The following is a 17691-nucleotide window of genomic DNA, read 5'->3' as shown; positions in this document are numbered from 1 at the left end:
GGGGTGGGGACGCGCGGGGGACAGGCTGGGAGCGCCGGACGACGGGGGGTGGGGACGCGCGGGGGACAGGCTGGGAGTGCCGGACGACGGGCGGGTGGGGACGCGCGGGGGACAGGCTGGGAGTGCCGGACGACGGGCGGGTGGGGACGCGCGGGGGACAGGCGGGAGCGCCGGACGACGGGGGGTGGGGACGCGCGGGGGACAGGCGGGGAGCGCCGGACGACGGGCGGGTGGGGACGCGCGGGGGACAGGCTGGGAGCGCCGGACGACGGGCGGGTGGGGACGCGCGGGGGACAGGCTGGGAGTGCCGGACGACGGGAGGGTGGGGACGCGCGGGGGACAGGCTGGGAGCGCCGGACGATGGGGGGGTGGGGACGCGCGGGGGACAGGCGGGAGCGCCGGACGACGGGGGGTGGGGACGAGAGGGCAGGGCGGCGGGGGCGGGGCGGCGGGAGCGGGGGCGGGGCGGCGCGGCGGGGTGCGGGAGCGGCGGCGCGGCGCGGCAGAGCGGGCGATGGAGGCGGCGGCGGCGGCGGCGGAGGAGGGCTACCCGTGCCGGCGCAGCCGCGCGGTGCAGAGCGGGCAGTCGGCGCTGCCGGGCGCGCTGCTGTTCGGCGCGGGGCTGGCGGGCAACGCGCTGGCGCTGGCGCTGCTGGCGCGGCAGCGGGCGCGGGGCCGCGGGCGGGCGCCGGGCTTCTGGCTGCTGGCGGCCGGGCTGGCGCTCACCGACCTGCTGGGCAAGGCGCTGCTGAGCCCCGTGGTGCTGGCGGCCTACGCGCGCAACCGCAGCCTGAGCCAGCTGTGGCCGGGCGACGGCGACGGCGACGGCGCGGCGGGCGGCGAGGGCGCGGGGCTGTGCGGGCTCTTCGCCGCGCTCATGGCCTTCTTCGGGCTGGCGCCGGCGCTGGCGCTGCTGGCGCTGGCCGCGGGCTGCTGGCTGGCGCTGGCGCGGCCGCACTGCTACCGCCGCCGCCGCCGCCGCCGCGCCGCGCTGCTGCTGCTGCTGCCGGCCGCCGCGCTGTGCGCGCTGCTCAGCGCCGCGCCGCGCCTGGGCTGGGGCCGCTACGCGCAGCACTGCCCCGGCACCTGGTGCTTCGTGCGCCTGGCGCGCGGCGGCGCCTTCCCGCTGCTCTACGCCTCGCTGCTCGGCGGCCTCGTGCTGGCCGTGGCGCTCTGCAGCCTGGGCGCGGCGCGCAGCCTCGTGCGCCTGGCCCGCCGCCGCCCCGCGCCCGCGCCCGCGCCCGCCCGCGGCCTCCGCGAGCTCGACCACGTGGTGCTGCTGGCGCTCATGGCCGCGCTCTTCGCCGTCTGCTCCCTGCCGCTCGTCGTGAGTACGGCCGCGTCCTGCCCTGGCCGGGCCGGCCCTCCCCGCGGCCGCGCACCCAGCGCTCCGCTCGCGAGCTGTCTGGACGGGCCCCGCGGCGGCTCGCCCTGCAGCGCCGAGGCAGCGGCGCCCGGCCGCAAAGCCCGGGCGGCAGGAGCCGGGCGAGCTGCGCTGAGCAGGCCCGGGGCGCCCAGCCTCAGCCGCCACGGCCCTCCTGCCCTGGCGCCACGCCGTGTCTTCCCTCGCTGCCCCGCGCCTCCAGGCCGGGCTCGGCAGTGCGCCGTGTGACACCGGGAGGGGGCCTTAGCACCGCCTGCCCTTCTCCTCCCTTTCCCTTCTCCCGAATGCTGATTTTTCCATTGCGCGGTGCGCACATATAGATGTCACAGAAAGCTGCACCGATCCCGCTCACTCGGAAGTTTCCGCCAGTGCCGGTGCAGCTGAGTCGCCGGCCGCGTGCGTTAGTTCAGCGGACTTCTGTGGGCTGGCTGGTCTGAGCCAGGGTCTTGTTAAGCGTGCAGGCTGAAACCCGTCCGGCGCTCGCACCTTCGCTGCATGTCACTTTACAGGGAGATGGAAACTGGTGAAACCCAGTATATTATGCATCTCATATCGATGCATCCTGTTTACCGAGGAAAGCTCGTGCCTTTCTGACCCGGTTAGTCTCCAGGGTGTGACCCTGCCCCGCCTGGCTTGTGGCTCACCACCTCTCGTGGCCTCTTTTTACTGTGGTTAATGCTGTTTTGTGTATAAAAGGTCCAGCCGGAGGAGAGGGTGTGTCAGTGCATCAAAGTGCACCCAGCTACATGATGCCCGTTAGTAGGAGGGATGTTTTAATAGTCCCAGGTGCCTTCTACAATTACACGATGAAAAGGAAATGAGAGTTCTTGCTGTAAAGAAGTGACTTAGGGGACGAAATTTGGAGAAAAATCCATTGAAGGATGTTTCATAGACGAGGATATAAATGAGAGTAAACGTTATACTTTTAATGTGCTTTCCCACCCCGCCGTAACCGCTTTGTTCTGTGACTCGGAAAGGCTGACTTCCTTTTTGCTGAAATGTAATTTTGTAGGTTATCGTTAGCTTTTAATATGAAAAATTCCTGCAGACCACAGATCTGGAAAAAAAAACCATTCTTTTAAGAAACACAAGGAAACTTGTATGTGAGAGAGGTAGCACCGTCCGACGATTTTTTTGAGCGGCCGAGAAGTCCGTAGCAATCTGCGGGGGAGAAGTTCGGGTGGGGAGACGGCTTCCAGGTCGGGTCCTCTTCAGGTGAGCTCCTTGGATTTCGCGACTGCCACGAATTATGCTCGTATACAACATGGCATCAGTCGGACCAGACAGAGTTCAGGATGAGGAGGCAGACAGCGAGTTTCAGGGCTGGAAGGAAGGGCCCCCTTAGCTCTGCTGGGGATCGCACCTGAAACCCCGCTCTCTGGTCTACAAAGGATATTTTGATCCCTTGCTGTCTCCAACTACATCGTTTCTGTGCGAGTTCAGCCTGAGAAGCGTGACCCAGCGAGGAGTGCGTTTCTCGGCATAACCCTTAAATGGGCTCGACAAAAAACCGAAGGATATTCCAGATCTGCTAAGATTGCAGATGGAAGAAAACCCCTCGCTATCTGCTTAGGAAGATCTCAGCCCTATTCTCATATTGATCTTTTCGCCTGGGTGTTGTAGCTGTAAATGTCGTCACTTCTGCAATGTTGGGTAGGTGTGTTCTCGGAAAATTGTTTTAGCAGCGATTTCATAGGGATTTCCAAGCTGATAAAAATTGGCCAGGTGCCCCTACAGAGTTTCCTGTCCTTTTTTAGGAAAGCAGACAAGTGTGCAGTGTCGTAGTATTGTGTGGAGACTTAGAGGCGAGGTGGAGAGCTCATCAAGACGTACGGTGATGAACAGGGATCCGAGTTAAATTGGCAGAGAAGGTCCAGCCATCCCTGGGGAGAGAAGATGAATCCTAGACTCACGGGGAGTCGAGCTGCAAGGGACCCGCAGAGGTCCCATCTAGTCTAACCCCTGCCCTGAGGCAGGGTCGTCCCCGTCCCACACGATCCGTCTTTGCCTTTTCGCAGCGAGGAAATCCTGCGACACCTCCTCCAGTGGAGGGGGCCGAGGAGCACAACACAAACGCCGCTCGGGTCCAAAGGCAAAGCAGCCGGTGCCTGTTTTACATGAGAAATCATGGTTAGACTGGCCAGGGGGAATCCGGTTGGAGGACAGGGGGTTGGGAGCGGGTGTGCACAGCCGCCTCGGATCTCTCCTACCGCACTGCGGCTGCTGCCGGTGGTCACGGAGGTGGGACCCCTTCCCCCGCCGCCGCGTGGCCTCAGCCCGGGGCAGCCCGCAAACCCCGGCCCGGCGCTCCGCGGGCGAGAGGGCCGTGCTGGCCCGCCTGCCCCCGCAGCCCGGCACCTGGTGAGACGTGCCCCGGGAGTAAAGTGCAAGGATGCCACGTGCTTGCAGGCGTTGAAAGAGTGCAGCCAGCGCTTTCGGAAGTGCGGGTCGGGGGGGGGGGGGGGGGCTTCGCTGGAGCCTTAGTGCGAAGTTGCTGTCCTGAGCCGGGAAGCCCAGGGTCCTCGGGCTGGGGACGGCAAGGCCCCCCCGGCCCCGGCAGCCACCCACCATCTCCGCAGAGCTGGGGGACGTGGCCCTGTTCCCTTCCAGCAAGGAGGGACGGGCGCATGGGTCTCGCCCTCCTGGGAGCCGCTGTAGCCGCCAGGCCGGTACGTGCAGGGGGCTGGAGTCCCTTCTGGGGCCCGGTGCGTACAAATTTAGCCCTGCAGTGCTTAGTGCTTCCGCCGCGCTGGCCCTCGCCTCCGGCTGGGAGGTACCTCTGTGCTCTGGCGAGCCCTGCTAGGCCCCCGCCTGCATCTGTGGGCACAGAGACGCCTCTTAAAGGCCCACCTTCGTGCTGCCAGCCTCCGGTCCTGTTTTCCTGACCTCGATCTCGGCTGGGGCTCCCTAGAGATGGCCACCGTCTGCCCGGGGACCTGAGGGCTTGTTTGACTGCGTCCTGTGGAAGTGGCATTGATGCTGATCAAATACCGCCCTGTAGGCGCAGACCAGCGGGATGAGTGGTTAGGGGCACGTGGCTTGCGAGCAGAGGCTGAGGGAGCCGGGGTTACCGAGCCTGCAGAAGAGAAGCCCGAGGGGGCCTGGCCAGCAGCCTTCACCTCCCGGCCGGGGGCTGCACAGCGGACGGAGCTGCGGGCAGAGGGCAGCACAAGCAGCAATGGGCTCGAGCTGCAGCAAGGAAAGTTGAGGTTGGACGTTAGGAAGAACTTCCTCACTGGGAGGGCAGTGAAGCACCCGGACAGGTCACCCAGAGCGGCGGGGCAGTCTCCAACCCTGGCGGTGTTTAAGCCCCGGCTAGACAACGCCCTGGGGTTGGACTAGATGTGACCTCCCGAGCTCCCTTCCCACCCAAATTTTCTCTGCTTCTGCGGAGCTCAAATGCGACCTGGGGCGTTTGCCCGCAAGAGGGAACTCGCGTCGCGTGCGGCTTCTGGGCCGGGAGGAGCCTCGAGGAGCGGGAGCCGCTTCCCCGGTCCCTCGCCCTTGAGCCCGGCGCCTGCCGCGAACCGGGCCAGCCCCCGCTCGCTCCAGGAGAAGCGCGCTTCCAGTTTTGCAGCAGAGGCATTTTTTAAAGCGTAGGCTGGATTCGGCCTCCCCCACTCGCCAGCAGCCTTCTCCTTGCTGGAGCGAGGTCACTTCGAGTTTGCCCCCGTGCAAACGCAAGAGGAGTCATCATCTGCGTGCAGTCGTTTGTGATACAATTCAGTGTGGGTTTTTGAATTTGATGGGTCTTTTTTGAGCCCTGCACAGGGAAAAAAAACCCCTCTGTTTGGGTACTTTTCCCGTTGCCTGTCTGCAACTAGTCTCCTCATGGCCATTTTGCAATAATCACATTACATGGAAAGCTGGTTTAGCTGCTGAGTGGCTTTCAGATCGCTGCCTGCCCTGGCACCAGAGCGGAGCTGGGGGAAGGAATGGGTCCGGCTTTGACTCTGGCCCAAGAATCACAGGTATTGAACATGCCCAGGACTGCGGTTCTCCCTCCGGCCAAAACAAGCACACCTCGGTGATGGACGTGCTGCGAGAGCTCGCGAGCCCTTCCCAAGCGCAGCTGTTCACCCGCGCCCGGGCAGCCCGGCGTGGGCTCAGGTCTGATAGGCCGCGGTGCAAACCCCCAGCGCTGCCCAGCCCCCTGCTCCCTCCCCCGTGCCAGGGGCCTCGGGCCTGGGTCGCCGGAGCCGTGAAGAAAGCCTAAAAGAACTAGGGTTGTTTAGTCTGCAGAAAAGGAGACTGGGGGGGTGGGGTTGACAGTGGTCTTCAACTAGTTGAACAGTGATTATAGAGAAAACAGAGACGAGCTTTTCTCTGTGGCCGTAGCGCACAGGACTAGGAGCAATGGCCTCAAGCTGCAGCGGGGATGTTGAGGCTGGAGAAGTGGAGGAACTTCCTGAGGTCGCTCCCTGATCCTCTGGCAAGGAGAACGCCCCAGGTTATGTCCTGCTCCCACGGCTTGGCTTTAGATCGGTGGTCCCCAACCTCGTGAGGCTTCATGCGCCCCCCCGCCATTAAACTCAAGGCACCCTTTGGAAAATGCCGGCTCTTAGTTTTCACTCATTTCCTGACTACAGAAAGTAACAGGGCAATTCTGCTGCTGCAAGGACCTCAGAGACTGCCGCAGGGCAGAATGGTTTCAACACTGTGGACTCCTGTTGGACATCTCTGGGTTTATCCTGTCTGCACACCTCGCAGCGCTAGCATTGTGCGTGGCACCCCTGAGAGCATCTCTGTGCCCCCGGGATGCCACGCTATGCCACCGTGGCTGAGCACCGCTGCTGTAGGCAGAAGGGCCCTTCTCACAGCGCGCTCGCATGCAGGCTACGCAGTTCGCAGCTTCCAGGGGTCCTCTGGGTTGTCCTGAGACTAACCCGCTGCTTGGATATATTCTCTTCAAGCCATCTTTTGCACAAGCAGGGCCTGCGTCTCTCCTCCTCCCGGGGGAGATCTAGAATGAGTCCCGTGGTGTAAGCGGAGTTACACCAGTGGAAAGAGAATGAGCATCAGACCCTAGGGTCAGTAAGTCAAGGAGCTGTCTCCTTGCAAAGCAGAGCCAGTGCAGTCAGTGTCTTTTAGTAGCAACACGCCAGCGTCCGGGAGCTCTGCTCCTAAGAGGCTGGAGCTGTTACAGGGAGCGTGGGCTGGATACACAGGAGGGGTAGGTGGATGCTGCTCTTACCAGGGGTTGCTGCAAATGGGCTTGACCACACTGGTAATCCCCTGAACTATGGGAAGGTGAAGCCCAGGCCCCCGCTGCTCCCTGCTGCAGTCGCTTTGGACTGTGCTGCAGGGGATTCCTGGGACGCGGGGAAGGGCTGGGGTGGCGTGAAGCCTGCAGAGCTCATCCGCTCCCCTCCCTCCAGAGACAGCCCACGCCAGAGGTGGGGACAAGGCCCCAGGCCCCTGCCTGACCCCCTGTCGATGGAGCTCTCCGCATGGGACCGGGCTGGCTGGGCTCACTGGGGTCTTGCCTTAAAGCTTAGAGGGGCTGTGTAGTTCCCTGGTGATGCCCTGATCAGGGAGCAGAGAGGTTGCTTAGACCTGCCGCGGCGATTGAGAGGAAGTTTGTTCGTAGCCATTGCATGGCCCAAAATATCAAGCCTATTCTTGGTGCTGTCCCAGTCCACTCCACGGTGACTTCAGCAGAGCCACTCATGATCTGTGCCCATCCAGCAGAGATCAGAGTTAGGCTCAGCACAACACCGGCTACCGAGCGTGTCTGCAGAGGAACCACGAAAATGAGTGGGACGCGAGATGCGGCTGATATGAACTCGCCAGCACTCTTGAGCTGGAGTTGCATCCGTTTGAAGTGGAGTTGCATCCAGGGAAACTGTAATTTCATTGCGCAGGAGCAGATTGCTTACCCTTGGGTCCATGGGGCGGGTTAGAGTGGAGCGTGCTGTTGGTGTCAGGACAAAGCTGGGCTGTTCTCAGTGGGGGCAGATGACTGGACAACGAGCAACGGGCTCAAGTTGCAGCAAGGGAAGTTGAGGTTGGATATTAGGAAGAACTTTCTCGTGTGGAGGGTAGGAAAACACTGGAAGAGGTTACCCAGAGAGGTTATGAACTCTCCGTCCTTAGAGGTTTTGAAGACCAGGTTAGACAAAGTCCTGGCTGGGATGCTGTAGTTGGGGCTGGTCCTGCTTTGAGCAGGGGGTTGGATCAGATGTGATCTCCTGAGGTCCTTCCCAACCCAGCTGATAATGAAGGCTGACCTGGGGTGAAAGCTACCTGGGAGGACTGGAGAACCCAGAACTTGGCTTCTAGCTTGCTAACACGATCGCTTTCCTGGTTCTTCATCACAGGTGCGTGCCTACATCGGGGCCTTTGCTCCTGACTTCAATGAGAAAGCGGACCTCACCGCCCTGCGGTTCATGTCGGTGAACTCCATTGTGGACCCCTGGGTGTTCATCATCTTCCGCACCTCCTCCTTCCGTATGTTTTTCCACCGACTTTGCAGGAGACTGAACTACAAGAAAGCTGCCCGGCCTCCGCTTCTGTGCCCCGGGCATGGAGCCTGCCAGACAGCAGGCAGCTGCTCACTTTCTGGGATGACTTGAAGGGGATATTGTATTGCTCCTTGTTCACACTGGCCCACAGTCAGCACCGACCATGACCCTGGGTGCGACCGGGAGGAGTGGATCGTGTGCACAAAGCCTCAGATGTGTGAACGTGTGCCCTGGGGAAGGGAAAGCACCTGCCTTCTCGCTGCGTACACGTTCAATGGACCTGAAGCTTCTCCCCCCGCTGCAGCTCGCATTCCCTGTCCCAGGTTGGAGCTACAATCTGGGGCCGTGGTAGTAATGATGAATGTCTTGACATAGCTGCACTTAGCCTCCCGGAGCATCTGGACTGTGAAAATAAGGCATTTGCCGCCTCATGCGGTGAGTGTCTCTAACTCTGGTCTGTGGATCTTATTCTCCAGTGAGGTCCCGCACCCAGAACTACAAGTTGCTCTGCATGGAGGCGCCCATTGACTTTTAGGGATGCATGGGGTGTGCGCCTCTCACTTGCCCCCACCTGCCCCCATCAATGGGCAAGTCAGTCTTTAAATGAAAATAAACAAAAGCTGTGGACAATCAGTTCTCCAGTGTGACCCTCTCCTCAGCCAACACCCAAACTGTCTTAAATGCACAGGACAGGGTGTCTCGGATTAATGGCTCTCCAGGGCAGTCTTCCCCGGGGTGTGAGTTCAAGGTACGAGCAGAGCATTGCCCCTCACCTGCTTCCTCTTCACACACAGCAGTCTCCAGGTGCCTCCCGCTCAAGCTAGGTGGCCTGGCCTGCGGCGGGGGTCCTGGATCAGGCAGTTCTGATGTTTGAGCTTCTCCTACGGTCAGCTATTCAGCTGATGCAGCCATTTGGAGCTGCCCCAGTGGGGTTTCGCAGTGCTAGAGGTGATCCCTAGGGCATAGACAGCTATCTCTGCATGCAGCCGGGTTATTTATCCTGCCACGCCTTGCCCTGGATTTGCAAGCGGGACTCTGGTCTGGCAGGCCAGGAGCGTTCTGGGTGCAGGACCACGGCACTCCAGGGCCCGGTGGGAACCAGCAGAGATTGATCCGTGTGTGACACTTGGCTCCAACAAAGGCTCCCGGCATGGAACGGTTTCATATGAATTAAGTTATGCAGCTGGGTGAGCTTTTGCCAACTTGAGTTTAAGACTGTAAACAGCTGAGCAGAGCCGAAATGTATTATATATACTGGGAAAGCAAAAGAGCTTGAATGTTGTCAGTGAAAAAGGCCTCACAGCATATTTCCGAAAGGCCTTTTACATGGTGTGATTTGTTACATTAACTCTTCTTGAGGCAGTGCTCGGCTTCATGCCTTCTCCAGGATGGCTTCTGCTTGGTAGACAAACCTCAGCGAATACTTTGCTTTAACGATCAAATTTATTCAGGCAGGCTGGAATTCATGCTCTTGCCCGATGGGTTCTACATAGCCTGGCTTGTAGCTATTAAACCATGTTATATTCACATTAAGCAAACATCTAATTAGTCTAGTCCCACACTTATGGCAGCAGATATCCCTAGTCGTGACAGCAGGTTTTTGAGAAAAAGCACAGTACAGGGTACGTCCAAAATGAGACAAACGGTCTTTTTAATTGGGGCTTCCTGGCCATGATTGACATGCATGAATTGTCATGAATGACTGGTGCATGTAGCTTTGAGAGAAAGAGCTTAAGATATATTTAAAGCATGAGCTCATGCAAACGTCACTGTTGTACTGCCCGGCCCGAGTTCTCACAGGCACCAGGAGTATATTTTTACCTCCCGGGGGACTTGGCTCTACTGTAAGAGGTGATGTTACATTCGCTGGCAGGCCGTGGTGCTGTATCCTGACTAAAGAGAGTACTTGGAAAGCAGAACCTGTGCCAGTCTTTCTTCTGTACTGCAGGGGAAGAGATCGGATGGAGCTGTTTCACGCCGGTTCGGGGACGTGTCAGATTCTGGTACCCAGAGGGTGGGTGTGTACACTGCAGGTTGCTGATGCTCCTACCTGGACTCTTGCACAAACCCCTCTGCCTTCCACGTACAAAGCTGTGTGCTTACAAGGGGGCCTTCGAAAGACGGAGCAGGGGCTGCAAGAAGTGGTGGCAGCGACTGCCCAGGGCTGGTCCTGGGCCTAGTTTCAAACCAGGAGGATGAAACGGAGCCTACATGAGCAGGCTTGGGCCCCTGCCATATTTCAGCACTTGCCTGTGTACTTGGTTTTCAGAGGTGCTGAGTACTCCCAGGGTAAATGATATTACCAGGAGCTGTGGGTGTTCAGCCTGTTTGAGACCCCAGCTTTTTGTGCTGTGTGTGAATGTGGGTCCTCTGCATAGTGGCACCGTCAGTTCTGAGCCCCCAAGACTGTGCCAGTCGCTGCTTCTGGCAATCAGAGCCAAGCCCCCTTAGTGTCTCGGGAGGGGGACACAGCCCTGCGGGCTCAGAGATGCTTTAAGGACACATGTTGCTCCAGTGCATCCCTCCAGCTGCTGCCAATGGTTCGGGACTTGATTTGTCATGACCTGCTCCCTGGGGTGCATCCCTCAGCTCCAGACCCCTGTGCAGTGGGGACCTCCTTGCTTCGGGCTTCAGCTGGGAGCTGCTGTTAGCTCGGAGCTCATTGTCTTTTACAAAGAAACTTTGCTGGGTGGAGGGGGGCAGAGAAACAGCTGCATCTTAATAACATGCCATCTGATAGTAGGCCCCTGGGCAGGTGTCTCTGGCTGCCTGTGTTACGTTTGTCCGAGGCGTTCACAAATAAGTGACAATTAAATGTGGACACGAGTGGCAGGCACAGAATATCTTGGAAACATAAAGGAAAGCTATACACATATTAGCATGAGCAGATTCCACACTTAACATTCACATGTGCAGATTCAACACCTTTGCCTACCTGCCGGCCTGGGTGCTGGCGGTGACCCCTCCCGGGCATCCAGTCCGTGGCAGCCAGAGAGGGTACTTTCAATCTCCAAGGGCGGCACAGCCCAGTATCAGTCTGGGGCAGTTCATGAGTCAAATCCCTGTAGTCATCAGCAGGAGCTTTGCCTGTGGCTTCTGGCACAGAGGATCGAGGTATCCCAGGGGCTCTCCCTGGAAAACTGGCCCAGGGGAAATAGCCCCCAATCTGCATAAGAAGCCAGTGATACTTAAGCACCGATATAAAAGTACAACACAATGAGCTTGTGGCCTCCCTGGGGGTCCTGCCCTGATCTATCACATGGTTTGTCCCAGCCTTACTTTAGCACCAATGCCAGATGCCTCCTGCACTGAACATGGCCCATTAGGAACTTGGTGCACGGTCAGTGGAGATGCACTCTGGTTGCAACAGGCTTTGGGTCAGACCAGCTGAGAAGAGACCGGATGAGCGCCATCCTGCACCCCTCTGCAAGGTCCTGTGGCCATCAAGCACAGAGTTGCTGCTCTTGTTTCAGCATCAGGGTTGCAACTGCCCTGAGAGAGGACACGTTACTAAATGCAGGCCAGGTGTGAGCTTTGCTTTGTGTCAAATCACTTCGGAGATCATTAATGTGCACATTTCAGGAGGGTAGAAGTGAGGGACAGTTACGGGGTCTGTATAGCTCATGCACTCAGGGCCAGCCCCATGGTCCCTGCCCACGGTGCGCTGTTCTTTGCGGGTTGTGCCGGGAACCCTCGCTGGACAGCCTTGTGGGGCAGTGCACGGGAAGGGTAACTTGGACCAGCTCTGGGCAATACTGCTCAGGGGAAGGTGAACCAGGCTCTGGCTCTTCCAGCCACGGAGAAGCAAGGAGACAGCAGTGCCTCACCTGCCCCCCCGACCCCCAGCTTTGGGGGTGCTCTGAACCAAACTTGGCTCAATCCAAGGCTCTTTCAGCAGGAAGTCTGCTTAACATAACACCCTTCTTTAGCTACCTCCTCCCCACCTCTATGCCCTTGGCATGCGGTCACACCAGGTTTGCACCCAGCATTCGGGGTGTGTGCTAGCTATACCCTCCCCATTACCACATACACCCTGTATCTAACTGACCCACATCCAACAGGCAGCTGATGTCATGGGAATACAGGACTGAGAGGGACCTCCCAGGGTATTGGGTCCAGGCCTGGGCATGCAAAGGCAAACGGTAGCAGGCACAAAGCCAGGAACACCAAAAACACCCTACAACAGACTGCAGACAAGAGCAGGACAAGCAAGGGCATGGACTACACCCTGCCACTTGCAATGGCCAAAAAGGACCCTGGGGAGAGCACCACGTCTCACGCTACAGAAGAAAGCAAAACCCTGCTGTCCATACCAGACTATAAAGGCACCAGGGTACTACTGCCTTCTGCCTGGCTTCATGTCTGACCAAGGGGGGAAATTCCTTCCTGACCCCAAACCTGGTGACTGGCAGGTCCCCAAGCAGAAGAGCAAAACCCTTTGGCAGGAACCTCTGGGTTTTCTAAGTCCTGGCAGGAGCATCAGCCTTCCCCAGTCAATGTGTCCCCCACACCTTAGCTATGGCAGCGGCACACTTAGTCTAAAAACAAACCTGCTCAATCTAACTTCATGTTTCTCTTCATTTTCACACAAATGTCACCTACTAAGTCACCCTTCCGGGGCAGAGGGTCTGCCTACACACACACCCCCTTGCACTGCTTCCACCCTTGTGGAAGTTTCCATTTGAAGATCGCTTTAAGCACCTCTTGCAATAACAGGAGGAGAGACCTTACAGTCTAGGCACCAGTTGTACCAGATCTGTTCACCCCAAAGGTCAAACCCCTTGCTTATGCAGACATGACCTCTGATTGTCATCTGGAAAAGCACAGCTCGTGGAAATTGTCTCCTCCTTGGTAGGGAGGGAAAGAAAGCCCCATATGGGACTTGCTGGAGATGAGACAGAGAGGAATAAACAAGGGATTGGCCAGGGAAAGCACACACTGAACCAGACACGCACAAGCCGTCCCAGCTGGCATTTTCCTGTCATCAGGCCCGGAGGGAAAAAACCCTGCCTCACAAGTGAAATTAAAAAACCTCACAAGTGAAATTAGCTTCCAGGAAGTTCCTGCCACGTGCCACAACGCCCGCAGCTTAGACAATGCTCTGATCATCTAGGTCAATACACAAGCACCGAACAGCCTCTCAGCAGGATACATTTCCTTTCTCAAAGCCCCCGTGAATAAAAGGCTCCTTCAAGCTGTCCAGGCGCAGGCTTTGCACTTGGGCTCCGACATGGTGGAAAGCTGAATTGCCTTCTCCCTGATGATACCCACCCCAATGCGGCAAATGGCATTGGTAGGTTTAGCATCATAGGACTGGAAGGGACCTGTAAGATCATCAAGTCCAGGCCCCTGCCATGGGCAGGAGGTTACTGGGCTCAAACGAGTTCAACAAGGGGTTATCCAGCCTCCTCTTGAACACCTCCAAGGACGGCGACTGCACCAGCCCTGCTGGGACGGTGTTCCAGATTCCAGTTACCCTTACAGAGAAGAAGTTTTTCCTTATGTCCAGCTTAAGTTTTCTCTCTATTAGCTTGTGCCCATTGGTCCTCATCCTCCCAAGGAGTGCCTTCCTGAATAGCTGCTCCCCTAGATCTTGGTGCTCCCCCCAACATACTTGCAGGCGGCTATCAGCTCAAATCTCAGTCTTCTCTTACCCAGACTGAACAGGCCCAGTTCCCAGAGTCCCCCCTCATAGGGCCTATCCTCCAGCTCCCTAATCATATGGGTGGCCCTTCTTTGTATGTCCTTCCTGAAGTGCAGTGCCCTGGACACAGTACTCCAGCTGTGGCCTCACCGGTGCCAAAAAAAGAGGGAGGTGCACCTTCCTGGATCTATTGGCCACACATCAGCTATATTTGCCTTGCTTACACAAGGCTATATTTGCCTTGCTGGGAACCTCATCGCACTGGCGATAAGCATGATAAACTGCTGGTTCATGTTTATCTTTTGGTTGATCATGACCCCCAGGTCCCATTCAGATGCAGTGCCAGCCAGCGGCCCACCACCCATCGTGTAGTTGTGGTGAGGGGTCTTCCTGCCCAGATGAAGGACCCGGCACTTTCCCCCATTAAACCTCATCTGATTCCATTCAGCCCATAAAACCAGTCTATCAAGGTCATCCTGGATCCTTACCTTATCCCGTGATGTGCCCATGTTTCCCCACAACTTGGTATCATCCACAAACTTAATCACTGAGCTTTCTACCCCCTCATCCAAGTCATTAATAAATAGGTTAAAGAGCACAGCTCCAAGCACCGATCTCTGGGGGACACCCCTGGAGATGGCCCTCCAGGATGAGGCCACCTCATCGATTACAACTCTCGGGGGTGGGCCTCTAAGCCAGGTGTCCACCCATCTGACTGTAGGCTGGTTTAGGCCAGTACCCTCCAATATAACTGAGATAATCTCATGGGAAACGGAATCAAAGGCTTTACTGAAGTCTAAGTAAATGACGTCAACCTCATGTCCCTTGTCCAGCTAGTTAGTTACCTACTCATAAATGGACACTGGGCTTGTCAGGCATGATCTATCCTTGACAAAGCCATGCTGGTTGCTTCTTAATACCTTACCAGTTACGAGCTTGTAATTGATGGCCTCCTTAACAATTTTTTCAAAGATTTTTCCCAGGATCGAAGTCAGACTGACCAGTCTATAGCTTGCAGGGTCATCCCTCTTCCCTTTCTTGAAGATAGGCACCATGTTGGCCCTCTTCCAAATGTTCAAATGTTCTAGGAGTACCCGCATCTGTTTGGGACTGATTTACACACACACTTAAATGTATTTGTGTGCTTTGGTGCATTGCAACAGGGATTCCTACCATACAATGCAACCCCCACGGTCTAGCTTCTCCAATCAACAAAGCCAGGCTCAGACCTCGCTCCAACCTGCTACAACACCAACCCCAGCACAAGGACAACAGAGTCTGTCTGGCTGTCACCTGTAGCCCCAGCTTGAACACCTTGGATGCATCATGAATGACAACCATTTCAAGGTAGCCCTGGGGACGAACCTGTCGTGGCTTGCAGATAGACCCCCTACCTCAAACCACATCTCAAACAACAGGCTACCTGTGGCAGCGAGAAGCCCCCACAGGCACCGAGGATGCTAGAGGTAGCCCCAGGCATTTCCGGGCGGGGGGGGGCTAGCAAGCCACCTGTACCCTGGCAAACTTACTGCCAGGATGAGCAGGAGCAGAATAGGAGCCCCGCGAGCCGACGCTGCGCCAGCTCTTCAAGTGGCTGCTTCCCAGGTGGGGTGGCAGCCAGCTGATTGCAGCAGCTGATGCCATCGCCGCAGGTAATTCAAAAACTCCACCGGAAGCTGGCGGAGGGGGAGAGAGTGCCAGGTGGGAGCACACTGGGCAGGCAATGGCTCCAGAGGCTGGTTGTCACAGCCCTGAAGACACTGCCCCGCATCAGAGGAAGTGGAGTAGTTTCAGGCATTAGGCTGGGGAGGGACAATCCCCCAGCCCCTCATTTTCCAAGCTTATAGAAATGTCCTTCTCTCTTGGAGGGGGGAGGACACCAAATGCCCGGGGCTCAGCCCTTTGGGATCAGGGACTGAGGCTCCAAAGGCATTAACGTCCAGGTGGCTGGCCGGTTTGCTGAAGCTGATGCTGGACCACACAGTAAAGGGGCTTACAGAGACTGGTGGAGCGACAAGCAAAACACCCGAGCGGTTAGAGAGCGGATGGGGTGTAGGGGAGGTGGACCCCCAAGGAACACTGCGACACTCTTATGAGTAACCCTGTCTTTGGGTTGACAGGGGAAGAAAAACACCACTGAACCCCCTCCTTCTCATCAGGTACCAGCAAGTTGTGGCAGGAGAGTTGGGGGACCCCGACCAAGGGGGTGGGGTTGTACTCACAGGATCTACTACAGACACACTACCTAACTCCTGTTCTCAGAGAGGCACCAGGTCTTGCAATGCACCCAGATGCCAGCTGCGCCCCTTCATCAACACAGACCACATCATCACTGGACTGAATAACAGATTAGAACAGTAGGGACCAGTCTTTTTGGCAGGCGTGCCATGGATTAGCCCTGTGCCCTCTCTGAGGAGCACTCTGATTCCCTTCCTCTGCCCAATCTGCCACTCTGCCTTCTGCTCTCTGCCCAGTGCTCCCTACACGTTCTACTGCTCCAATTTCTGCTTCCTTCCCTGTACTTCCTGCCTGATCTGCTGCTCGGCTTTCTGCTCCCTGCTCTGTACTATCCATCCCCTCCCTGACTTGTGGCATACATGCTGCAGGTTGGCCACCCCCAGATTGTACCATTCAAGGCTCATTTACCTGCCCCTCCACCAAATGTCATGCATGCCATCACCTGCTTTCAGTGCCCCGCTGATGTCTACATGGTATGTAAAAAAATAAGTGAACACCGATCTGACACCAGTTCTGGAAAGACACACAACCCCGTGGCAAACACTTTAACCCCCCTGGACCCTCCATCGTTGGCATCAGAGTAACTGTTCTTAAACCACAAAGCTTTAAAAACCGGCTTGAATGGGACATTGCAGAACAAGATGTCTCCCCCAGACTGGACTGTGGTAAGTATGGTCTCAACAGGGGCTACAGATTCTTACCCCATTACCTGGATTAACTTCTTTGGCCCTTTTGGCCCTATGGGTTGATGGCTTATTTGCCTCTCCCAGCACTGTTTTCCCCTCCTGTCTTTTGTATTCATATCCCTCTCTCCATTTGCTACCCTGTTCTGTGCATGTCCTTTCACAGCGTCTGGCGAAGTCAGCTCATGCTCACCAAACCTGACACTTTACATCTCTGGTTTAGTTAGTCTATAAGGTACAAAGCTACCTTCTGATAGACTTCAGACTAACAGCAAACTAACAACCTCTTGTTGCTGGGTCAGGGCCACAATATCACGGCTGCAGCTGAGGAGATAGCAGAGCAGACCTTGTGTCCTCCTGTGGCTCAGGAGTGTGGGATCAGGCCTTGCCCTGGACTTGCCAAAGGCTGCCTCTTGCTATCCACACTGGAAATGGTACCTAGTCATGCAGGCTAGAGAAACCAAGGCAGCCATATCTTTCCTGTGTGTGCCACTGGTTACGCAAACTAGCGTGCCTTAACCCCGCTAGGGCCACTGAGATCAGGACTGCTATTGAGAAACCAGCTGGCTATTTTGCATAAGGCATTAAAACAGGTCATTGAACTGGGGGAGAGTCTGTCAATGTTTTGTGACCGTTGTTGGATCCACACACTCGCTTGCCTGCTGTAGCTGTCAATGAAGATGGACATTTCTACATACTCTACATCACTCCTGTGACCTTAATCAGAACAGCTGAGTGCTGGAGTCAGTGGGTTTGCAGTAGGAATGAATTTTGTCTCATCATTGGAGCATGATGATCTGACTCAAAGCCCATTCATTCCCCTCTCCCTCCCCCTTAGAAGCTCGCCTGGTGAAAAGCCCTTCCGTGACCTATTGGGGCCATAAGTGATTTGTCCTTGAAGTGCAGATGAACCCTGCACTGGTGACTAGCACAGGTTGGCTGCGTGATGCTAACAGAGCAGATCCCACTGTCTGATCAGACAGCGGTCTCCGGTATAGCGAAGTCTTGTGTGTCACTTAACCCTGCCTAAACCCATGGAAGAGCAAAGAGGCCTATCTCCTCCCCTGGCCCAGACTGGGAGGAGACCAAAGTGAGAGTAGGCAGCAGTCAGTAAGGGGCTTCAATAGTGTAGAGACCCCCCGGAACCAGGGAAGCGCAGATAGCACAGCTTATCACGTGGAGCTTGCCTTGTCTACTGTCATGCAAATGCTTGCCAAACGGATCTGGATCGAGATAAGCCAGTCACATAATCTCAATTTTTGCCCATCTCTGGTTCTA

The 17691-nt window shown here is 56.9% G+C and overlaps 1 protein-coding gene across 1 annotated transcript; it reads left to right on the top strand.

Moving 5' to 3' along the window:
* Positions 1 to 489: 489 nt before the first annotated feature.
* Positions 490 to 13773, top strand: LOC149872406 (prostaglandin D2 receptor-like). Its single transcript, XM_090034411.1, has 2 exons — positions 490 to 1327; positions 7705 to 13773. The coding sequence occupies exons 1-2, from the start codon at positions 515 to 517 to the stop codon at positions 7957 to 7959; spliced, it is 1068 nt and encodes a 355-aa protein (XP_089890537.1). The 5' UTR covers positions 490 to 514; the 3' UTR covers positions 7960 to 13773.
* The last annotated feature ends 3918 nt before the right edge of the window (positions 13774 to 17691 follow it).

The sequence above is a fragment of the Crocodylus siamensis genome, chromosome 2, assembly GCF_052110815.1.
Source record: "Crocodylus siamensis isolate JL-2025a chromosome 2, ASM5211081v1, whole genome shotgun sequence".
NCBI classification, from domain to species: Eukaryota; Metazoa; Chordata; order Crocodylia; family Crocodylidae; genus Crocodylus; species Crocodylus siamensis.
This window is presented reverse-complemented; position numbering and strand designations above follow the sequence as displayed.